This window comes from Otolemur garnettii, unplaced genomic scaffold, assembly GCF_000181295.1.
Source record: "Otolemur garnettii isolate 467f Iridium unplaced genomic scaffold, OtoGar3 scaffold00059, whole genome shotgun sequence".
NCBI lineage: Eukaryota > Metazoa > Chordata > Mammalia > Primates > Galagidae > Otolemur > Otolemur garnettii.
Genome location: NW_003852454.1, coordinates 7,195,041 through 7,206,204, shown reverse-complemented (window position 1 = coordinate 7,206,204; position 11,164 = coordinate 7,195,041). Strand labels below are relative to the sequence as shown.

The 11,164-nt window shown below is 40.4% G+C and overlaps 1 protein-coding gene across 1 annotated transcript in view; it reads left to right on the top strand.

The window, feature by feature from the left end:
• NIFK (nucleolar protein interacting with the FHA domain of MKI67) overlaps positions 1–5,856 on the top strand; it is a 21,264-nt gene extending 15,408 nt beyond the window's left edge. Inside the window, exons 6-8 of the mRNA XM_023514809.1 lie at positions 756–967; positions 4,209–4,280; positions 4,759–5,856. Of these exons, the coding sequence (XP_023370577.1) occupies positions 756–967; positions 4,209–4,280; positions 4,759–4,944 (470 nt within the window). The 3' untranslated portion in view covers positions 4,945–5,856. The remainder of the gene's footprint in view (positions 1–755; positions 968–4,208; positions 4,281–4,758) is intronic.
• Positions 5,857–11,164: the final 5,308 nt, after the last annotated feature.

Genomic DNA, 11,164 nt, shown 5'->3' with positions numbered 1-11,164 from the left:
AAAAAAAAAAAAAAAGCCTAAATGGTATAGGCTGCAGCTCTTTCACAAGAGGGAAGATATAAGGAATAGAGACAACAGTGGTTACAAGTTTATTCTGCATGCAGGAGCAGGTGGAGCCTCTAATTTGTATTCCACTGGACCCCCTTGAGAACCCCATCTAGGTCTCAAGGCCTTGGGGAGGTAAAGCTGAGTTTCTGGCTTCCCTGTACCCAGTGGTGGTGTATGGCCATCCAGATATCCAAGTTCATAGGCATCTGCTGCCAAGGCTGCCCAAGTAGTATGAGAGAGAATCTGAGTGTCCTACTTGGAGTCATGGGCTCATTCTGAAATTAAAAGCAGGCCATTGCCAGGAAGAAATGGGCTGGCAGGTAACTTAAAAGGTGTCAGTCATAAGTGCCAAATCAGGTGGTACCTGTAGTTCAGTGGGTAGGGCACCAGCCACATACATTGAGTCTGGCAGGTTCAAACCCAGCCCAGGCCAGTTAAAACAATAATGACAACCGCAACAACAACAACAAGTGCAAATCAGTGCTGTGCTGTGTCTGAAAAATAACAGAGAGGGTAACATTTGTTGCTTCTATCTTAAAGCCTTAACTCCATTAGGATAATATTGGCTGATATGTTACTTTGATACAAGATTGAGCCTCATCATTTTGATTGTGACATGGAAAATGGCTGTGGGGAAATTCTAAAGTTAACAAAATCCCTTCCCAACCTCTTAGTTAAAAACTTTCTTTTTTCCTTTTTAAAAATAGGTCGTGTTGTGCCACCTGGAAAAGTACATAAAGAACTTTTTAAGGGCTGCAAAATGCCATTTAAACAGCCATCACATCCGGCAGTGACACGGTATAATCAGAAACGGACATTTACACAAAGACTACAGATGGAGAAGCGATTTAAAAAGAAGGAAAAGTTACTCAGGAAGAAATTAGAGAAAAAAGGAATTGATTACAATTTTCCTCCATTGGTAAATATTCCTTCATGAAATTTTTTTTTGTGTGGTTTTTCTTGGGGGGGGGGGCTTTGTACCTAACCAGTAATAACATGTGCCTTTATCATTATAATTATATAAAGTATCTAGCCCAGTGCTTATCACATACTAGGTTATGACTGAATTTTCTTTTTTTGAGACAGAGTCTCATTTTGTCGTCCTTTGTAGAGTACTGTGGCATCATAGCTGACAGCAACCTCAAACTCTTGGGCTCATGCAATTCTCTTGCTTCAGCCTCCCAAGTAGCTGGGACTACAGGCACCCTCCACCAACCCTGGCTATTTTTAGAGACAAGGTCTCACTCTGGCTTAGGCCCGTCTCCCAACCTGTGAGCTCAGGCAATCCACCTGCCTTGGCCTCCCAGAGTGCTAGGATTACAGACATGAGCCACCATACCTGGCCATGACTGAATTTTTTAAATAATTGCCTTGTGGGCTCAGCCCCTGTAGCTTAAGTGGCTAGGGCGCCAGCCACATACACCAGAGCTGGTGGGTTCAATTCCAGCCCGGTCCCGCCAAACAACAATGGCAGCTATAACCAAAAAAATAGTTGTGGCAGGCACCTGTAGTCCCAGCTACTTGGGAGGCTGAGGCAAGAGAATCACTTAAGCCCAAGAGTTGGGGGTTGCTGTGAGCTGTGATGCCATAGCACTCTACTGAGGGGGACAGCTTGAGGCTCTGTCTCTTAAAAAAAAAAAAAAAAAATTGCATGGTGGATTCTTCATAAATGCTTATGAGAACAGATCCGAATATCCTGTTATTTCATTATATTTTCATCCTGTTAGCCTGTTATTTTCATTATATGAAAGAGGAAATGCCTTTAAAGGGGTTACCTGATTTGTGTGACTTTCAGGATCTGCATTTTAAGTTATTGACATTAAACTGTGATGGTCTCAGATTACCAGAGCAGTGACATTACCAGAATTAAATATTTGATTTTTATATGCTGTCAGTAAATAATCAGGACAGTAAATTACCCATTCTTTTTATTCCATTCCAGGTAAACTTTTGTTTCATACTCTTGTAAACTGGAGGTATTCCTAAATTATGTATCAGAATTAGCCAGTAAACATGAATTCTGTGAAGTCAGGGAGCAAAGGTTGAAATACAGCAAGCCTACTTAGATAAAGATAAGTTAGCACAGTTGTTTGTCCAATTTTTTCTTCCTTTTAAGGAAATGAGAATAAGAAGGCTTTACTGAGTCTTTCACTTGTCACAGTATGAAGAGGAGAGCTGTATTTCTTGTTAGTACAAATCAGGAATTCAGGACATTAGTGTGTAGCTTGTATAGTTGAAAGTATTAGTTCTTTTTGTCTTAAGTCAGTGGTTCTCAACCTTCCTAATGCTGTGACCCTTAATACAGTTCCTCATGTTGTGGTAACCCCTAACCATAAAATTATTTTTGTTACTATTTCATAACTGTAATTTTGCTGCTGTTATGAATCATAATGTAAATATCTGATATGTAGGATATATTTAGGTGACCTCTGTGAAAGGGTTGTTCAACCCCCAAAGGGGGTTGCGACCCACAGGTTGAGAACTGCTAGTCTAAGTCTTGAGATTGTTTGTGTCTTCTGTAGACCCTTTCAGCTTATTTAAAGGAAGTGAATTAGGCTCAGCATGCGGTGCTCGGTGGTTAGGGCGCCAGTCACATAACATCAGGGCAGGCAGGTTCAAACGTGCCTGGGCCTGCTGTACAACAATGACAACCACAACAAAAAAATAGCCAGTGTTGTGGCAGGCACCTGTAGTCCCAGCTACTTGGGAGGCTGAGGCAAGAGAATCGCCTAAGCCCCAGAGTTTGAGGTTGCTGTGAGCTGTGATGGCATGGCACAGCACTCTACTGAGGATGACGTAGTAAAATTCTGTCTCAAAAAAAAAAAAGGGAAGTGAATTAGTTGGTAAGAGATGGCATTTATTCCCAAGTATATTCAATCTTTTTTTAAATTTTTTTATCATTATTTATTTTTAGAAATGTTGCTTAGACTGGTTTCAAACCCTTGAGCTCAGGCAGTCTACCCACCTCGGCCTCCCAGAGTGTATATTAGGTCTTTAAACCTTAGCAGAAAATTAGAAGACTGAATTATTCTTTGGCCCAGTTCCTGGTTGTTAAGTATTACTATTTTGTAGAGACAGGCTCTTGCTCTATTGACTAGGCTGGTTTCAGACTCTGGCCTCAAGTGATCCTCCTGCCTCAGCTTCCCAAAGCAATAACCTGGTTGTTAATTCTTTGCCCAAATCCCAAATACTATCTTTAACAGTACAAGAACATTATTTTGAGGTCTTAGGCCCTGGTACTCGGATGAACCATTTGGGAGGTGAGACTGTGAAGCTTAAAAAGGGGTGTTTAAGCACTGCCGCTATTGTAGGCTGTTTGCCATAAATTTAGTCAGGTTAGTCCTCCAGGGCCCACCTTTTCACATTCTTCCTAGTTCCTCCTGAATTCAGAATTCTGTGAATGAGCAAAGTCTGTTTTTAGCCCTCCATTCAGCCTCTACAGCTTCTGCCATTCCCTCAGGCCCCTCTTGTGTTTTTGCCCTTTACTTGAGATTATTCGTTGTAGTGTAGGGAGACCAGATTTTAACATCGGTAAGGCAGGACGACATGGCGGCGGGGGCGGGGCGGGGCAGGGCCTGACTACAATGCAAACTTTGATAAGCAGTCTCAGTAATCACTTCTCAGCAATTATTTGTTGTTATTATTACAGTTTAACATTATAAAATTAACAAAAATAATATAAAACTCATATTTTGGTGAAATAGCCACATGGCAGCCGAAAACCGTATATTCCCTTCTTGTTCTCCTGCCCATTCATGCATGCTTTCCCAAAATCGGGACTTCTTTAAAACGCCCCAGGAGGCGGGACAAATTGTTGAAAAGTGGGAAGTCTGGTCACCCTATTGTAGTGGGGAGTTACTGCTTTTGAAATTGAAATAATCTGTTATTTAGGGAAGATTTACTGTTAACATGTATGAGGATTTAATGGTAAATTTAAAAAGGAAAGATGTGAGATAGCTGGTTTATAACTTCTTCGTTTAAGATTTACAGAATTAGTGGGAAAAGGTTTCAAAAACTGATTGTTAGACGTTTTCAAATAACCAGGTAAATTTTATCATTTCACATGCAAACTATTAGATAAAGAAAAGCAGGAAAATATATTCAAGACAACAATAGCTGATTGATATATAAATTGATCATCTTTTAAAATGTATTTGAAGGTCTTACCTAAGAGAAAGAAACAACAGGTTTCCGGCACTCCTCAGACTCCTGAAAAGACTGTGGATAGCCAGGTAAAATGTCTTCACTATCTTGGGCACCAGATATTACAGAAGTAATTTGAAGAAGGAAGAGCAATTTCTGCTACTATCACTTTGTTAAGATTATTTTTTTACTTGGTTAAGAGTTTAAACACTACACTGTACCCCATGTTTGCATTAATGTATACAGCTATCATTTAATTAAAAAAAAAAAGAGTTTAAATCTTGTTTTAACATTTGGGTAAGATCCTCACTAATAATTTAGGCATTTTCTGTCTAGTACCTTGTAATGGAGCATGTTATGTTTTAATTAATTGTGAATTTCCATACTAAGTTTGATAAGCATCTAAGCTCTTTATATCTCCATCTGTATCACTAAAAGGGAGAAAAAAACCCTAAAATAACCTGGCACAACTTGTAAAAGTAGAGGGGAGATGGTGTTTCTGGGGTGAAGTAGCGGTGTTCTACATGTATGTGTTAATGTGATATGATCTTTACTTACTGAATGCAGGGCCCCACACCAGTTTGTACACCAGCATTTTTGGAGAAACGAAAATCTGAAGTGGCTGCAATGAATGATGATGAAGATAATGAAATAGTTTTCAAACAGCCCAAATCCAGTGTAAAAGAAGAAATACAAGAGACTCAAACACCTACAGGTTCACAGAAAAAAAGACGAAGAAAAAGCAAGCAGTGACTCTGAATCTACTGTGCACAGCATTTCTTCTGAAAGTGCAGTTTTTGTTTCATGGGCTGATTCTATACTAGGTACAGTGAAATGCAACCCTTGGCAAGGTTGATTTTCTTGTTTGTTTGTTTTGTTTTGTTTTTTTGAGACAGAGCCTCACTCTGCTGCACAGGCTAGAATGTTGTGGTGTCAGTTCACTCAAAGTCCTGGGTTCGAGGGATCTTCCCGCCTCATTGCCCAGCTAAATATTTCTGCTTTTTCTTGTTTGTAGAGCTGGGGTCTCACTGTTGCTCAGGCTGGTCTCAAACTCCTAAAGTCAAATGATCTTCCTGCCTCTGCCTCCCAGAGTGCAGGGATTATAGGTATGACCCACCATGCCCAGCCCCTTGACAGTATTTTTGTAGGAAAAACATACTATTTGGTCAAGTCAGTAAGCAAAGCAACTTGTATTATTTTGGCTTGTCTGTCCTTTCTGAAATACAGGGGTGCATACCAGCTTGCAGCGGTTGGGCTCACGTTCCCTCTTTTTCCTGGTCTCTTCTAGTTTCCATTTTAGATTCCACAGCTTTCCCTAATTACTTTGCTGGATAGAAGGCTCACCGTTAACTGCAGGTTTAATGGCTAAACTGCAGCTGTTTTTCACCACCAGGTAAAAACCATTATCGTACTTTTCACCCAGGAGGATACTTTAGACATTTAACATTGGATGATTGAAACTTCTGGAGGTTAAATGTTATGAGAAGTAAAAAGGAATTTTCAATTGTTACTGCTGATTCATTTATATAATAGTTCAAGTGTTAATGAAGATTCAAAAATGACTGATATTTACCATAATGGTGGGTTGGCATTATATATCAGTATCATGTGGGAAATTCCAAGATTCAAAGAGTGATCAGCAAATAAACTTTTTCTTATAATTTATTGGTATGCATGTGGACTTAGGAGTCTTGGAAAAATACAGTGAATTTTCTCCTCATTTGTTTTTCAGTTTCTGATGCCCTTAAAGTGTGTTTTTATACTGCTAATCCAGATTCATTTAAAACATTGCCACCATGTGGTTTTTTTCATCTAGCATTTAAATCTTAAAGATACTGGGCTTGGTGTTCTGATGGGAAATGCAGAACAATTGATAGTAAGTATATACAAAGAGCAGATTATACCTGACAGTGCAGTATGTGTTTGTCAAGTGAATGGCTCCCTTTTTGAACTATGTCTGGACTTTATGGACCTATTTTTATTGTTTTTGAGACCGTCTGGCTCTAGTCAACCCTGGGTAGAGTGCTGTAACATCATCATAGCTCATAGCAACCTGGGCACAAGCAATCCTCTTGTCTCATCCTTCCAAGTGGCTGGAACTACAGGTTCCTGCCAATAACATATCGCTAATTTTTCTTTTTTTAGTAGACACAGGGTCTCAATCTTGATCAGACTGAGTTCCAACTCCTGAGTCAAGGGATCCACCCACCCCAGTCTCCCAGAATGCAGTTGTGAACCATTGTGCCTGGCCAACTTTGTGGATCTGGATGTCCCTCTGATTTCTCCTTCTGAGAAAGTACCATGTAAGCTCTCTTCCCTTTATCCAAGGGACATGGGCCTTCAAATGTGTGTGTCAAGGTGAACTGAGTGTTTCCGGCTTCCTAAACTGCCACCCGCCCACCCCCTTAGGTGTGGTACTGTTCAGTTTTTAAATTGTGTAAGGGAATTTTGTAGCCTACAGTAGGAGACAGACTGCAATCAAGAGTAAAGGCTCCTTATCCAGTGAAATGCTAAGGAAAGGTTTTCACAATAAGTTAAGATGGAGCAAGTAAGTTTGAAGTGAGGGCATAACTAAAAGCTGTGCGATTAGTTTGATCACGACTATGTTAAAGTGTAATTTTTTTTTAATAGAAAGACATATATCAACACTAATACTGTGAATAAGATTTTTCCTAATTTTTAACAATTTGTTTCTTTCATATACTATGTATAATCAGAACAAAAAGCAATAAAGGGAAAAAAGGAATTCACAAACTAGTTTCTGTACTAGCCAGATACTTCACAAGCTGCATGTTGGCCATAAAATGGAGGGAGTGTCAAATGAACAAATGCTTCCAGAAGGGCGTTTGAATGTCAAACAGTGAATGAAAGTTGACAGAAATTCATAGTGGAGTTTTCTATTGCTAGCATTGTTTGAATTACAACGTAGCCATATTCAAGGCGACAGATCACTATGATTGGAAATTGTCCCTGGCAGATTCATGATAGAAAACAAAAAATTCGGGGTAGACTGTGGTGATAGGAATTCCACAATCTCTTCAGTACATCAGAGGATATTTGTTCAAAGACTGACTCAAGTTAGACACCTTAGGGCAGCTGTCCTCTGCTGAGCGACTGTTGCAGACTGCTGCTATCCTTAGCCCAGGAATGTTAATTTCCACTTAATCACATGGTGGCTAACTAGTCTGCAGGCCAACTCCCACCCACTGCTGTGTTTGTATTTCATTTTTAAGTGATTGGGGAAAAATAATTTATGGTACACGAAAATAATAAAGAATTCAAAGGTTAGTGTCCATAAATGTTTTTTGGAACAGAGCCACATTCACATGCTTACGTATTGTCTGTGGCTACTTTTGTGCTGTAAGTTCAGTTATGACAGAGACCTCAACATGGTCCTCTGCTTAGCAATGCTGCTGAGTGCACTACAAATTGTAGTGATGCAGTTTAAAGTGTGTTTCAAGTGCCTCCATGTATAATGGTACTGTGAACTATATGTATTGTTATAAAATTGGATGTTAAACATTGTATTTTGCAGTGACATTCCAGCTGTGTTAGAAAAAAATATATGTCAACATTACCACACATTTATCACAATATTCCCAACTGACGGGATTGTAGCAGTCAAAAGACTTGGGTATTTAAGACAGGGTATTTCAGCACCCAATTTCTTGACACAAGTAAAAAATAAAAATGAGGGTATAACTGACCGTAACTAAAGTTTCCATGTGGTTTGTTGGCCAACAAGCAAAGAAAGCCATTGTGCCAAAGTATTGTGTTTGTAGCAGCCAAAGAAATGTGGCCAGGGCTCGGCGCCTGTGGCTCAAGTGGCTAAGGTGCCAGCCACATACACCTAAGGTGGCGGGTTCAAATCCAGCCTGGACCTGCCAAACAACAATGAGGGCTGCAACCAAAAAATAGCTGGGCGTTATGGTGGGCGCCTTTAGTCCCAGCTACTTGGGAGGCGGAGGCAGGAGACTCGCTTGAGCCCAGGAGTTGGAGGTTGCTGTGAGTGTGATGCCACAGCACTCTACCCAGGGGGACAGCTCGAGGCTCTGTCTCAAAAAAAAAAAAAAAAAAAAAAAGTTGAAATTTAGTACAACCGGAAGTGGAATTTGCCGAGATATACCAGAGCTGATAATAGTAAAGCGTAAATGTGGAGCAGGAAAAGGCTTAGTTGATCAAATTCACAGTTCAGGAGAAACGGTTCTGAAGGCTGCTGATTCACTGTCATATACCAGCAGGCACTTTCTCAAATCCATGAACCTATCATGTTACTGAACTAATAATGTCAATGTATTTGTTTTTGTGAACTTAGCCATCATCAGGTCCATGAATTTTTGACAGAAAGAGAAGCTGTAATCAGAGGTATCCAACCTGCAGCCTGTGGGCCACGGATAGCCTAGGATGGCTATGAATGCAGCCCAACACAGTATTATAAACTTAAAATGAGATTTTTTTGTATGTGGAACTTGACTGCACAGTTCTCAAGCATGATCTCTGTAGACGACAACACTGTCACACTATCACATAAAATAAACATGTACACTCTAGCTATATGCACACGTGGCTTCAGTTTTACAACCGTGTGTGGCTTCCAGTGTGTTATCTTTGAAGTGCAGTCATTCGAATTAACACCATCAGATGTTACATGTGCTCAGGGTGACTTGTCGAGGCAGCGATTATCGATAATACCTTTTTTTTTTTTTAAGACAATCTTAACTTTGTCACCCTCAATAGAGTCCTGTGCCATCATAGCTTACAGCAACCTCAAACTTGGGCTCAAGCGATCATCTTACCTCAGCCTCCCAAGTAGCTGGGACTACTGGTGCCTGCTACAATGCCCAGCTATTTTTAGAGACAGGGTCTTGCTTTTGCCTAGGCTGGTCCCCAACTGCTAAGCTCAGGTAATCCACCCGCCTTGGCCTCCCAGAGTGTGAGAGCCACAGCACCTGACCTGATCAATATTTCAACCTACCATTGCAGTGTTAAGCATTTGATGTTGTTTAGAGTCAGGTAAGGGTTTATACCGGATTATTAAGAGCACTTCCACACCCCAGCGGCCCCTCACATGTCACCTGCCAAGCTTTACAGTCAGCCACCTCCTCTCCCTGCATCGACAGCCAGGATGTGAAAGGGCTCAAACCTTGTTCTATTTTCCTGTCAATGAATTTGCCTAATAAAAGCAAATATAGTTCCTTATGTATTATTTTTTTTAATCTACAACATCTCAAAAGAAAACGTAACCCCCAGAAAGAAAAATTATGGATAAAGGAAGGTTGTTCAAGGAAAAGTGGACAAATCACTACTTTTTTTGTTGAGGCAAATAGTAAGGCGCTGGTTAATTTGTAGGGAATCTACAAGTTTTCAAAGACTATGGATAGAAAAAAGGCATTATATGCAAAAACATGCTGCCAAACTCAATGTGTAGGAAGGGTTGTGTCACAAGGACAAAGTAACAGAACTGAAAAAAAAAGTCTACTCAACAAATAGGTTTTTTGAAAATTACAAATCAGACATAACGTTATAAAAGGCAGTTATGGAAGGCTGGGCAAGGTGGCTCACGCCTATAATCCTAGCACTCTTGGAGGCCAAGGCAGCTGGATTGCCTGAGCTCACAGGTTCAAGACCAACCTGAGCCAGGGCAAGACCTCATCTCTAAAAATAGTTGGGCAGGCTCGGTGCCTGTGGCTCAAGTGACTAAGGTACCAGCCACATACACCTAAGGTGGCGGGTTTGAATCCAGCCCAGGCCGCCAAACAACAATGACGGCTGCAACCAAAAAATAGCTGGGCATTGTGGTGGGCGCCTGTGGTCCCTGTTACTTGGGAGGCTGAGGCAGGAGACTGGCTTGAGCCCAGGAGTTGGAGGTTGCTGTGAGCTGTGATGCCATGGCACTCTACCCAGGGGGATAGCTTGAGGCTCTGTCTCAGAAAAAAAAAAAAAGAAACCCAACTAAAAAAAAAAAAATAGTTGGGCATTGTGTCAGGCACCTGTAGTCCCAGCTACTCGGGAGACTGAGGCAAGAGAATCGCTTGAGCCCAAGAGTTTAAGGTTGCTATGAACTGTGACACCACAGCACTCTACCAAGGTGACAAAGTGAGACTATTTCAAAAGAAACAAAAAATAAAAGCTAGTTATGTGATAGCATATTTAACCACTAATTTAAATGAGTTAAGCAAAAAAGTCAAAACCATTTACTGATGGTGAATTTATTAAGCCATGTATTTATTAAGCATGGTGGATATAATTTGCCCTGAGAAAGGGGGATATTTCTAAATTCAGTTTGCTGCACCAAACTATACCCAAGAGAATTGAAGAAATTGGAAAATTTGTCAAAAGAAGTTTGAAGACTAAAGCTGCTAATTTTAAATTTTATGATTCGGAGATGGAAGACAGCCCTGATGCTACAAATATGGCCCCATTTGCCATTTTTATCAGAGGTATTAATAACAAATACAAAGTCACTGAAAGGGGTGGCGGGTTCAAGCCCAGCCCCAGCCAAAAATGCAAGATGCAAGAAAATAAAAATAAAGTCATTAAATAAGTGGCATCTTTAGTGCCTTTAAAAGACATAACTAAGTCAAGAGATTTATATGAAGCAGTAAAAAAAACTTCTTTGTCCATTGTTAACATACCTGGCATAGTTATTTATGGTGCCTCAGCACTGGTAAAGTAAAAGAGGGAGACTTGTAAATTTATTTTATTTTATTTTATTTGTTGAGGCAGATTATCACTCTGCCCTGGGTAGAGTGCTGTGGTGTCATAGCTCACAGCAACCTCAAACTCTTGAACCCTCTTGCCTCAGCCTCTGGAGTAGCTGGAACTACAGGCGCCCACCACAACGCCTGGCTAGTTTTTTTTTGTTGTTTGTTTGTTTTCTATTTTTAGTAAAGATGGGGTCTCGCTCTTGCCCATTATTACTGAACTAATAATGTCACAGTGTACTTCATTTGATCTTGAATTCCTGAGCTCA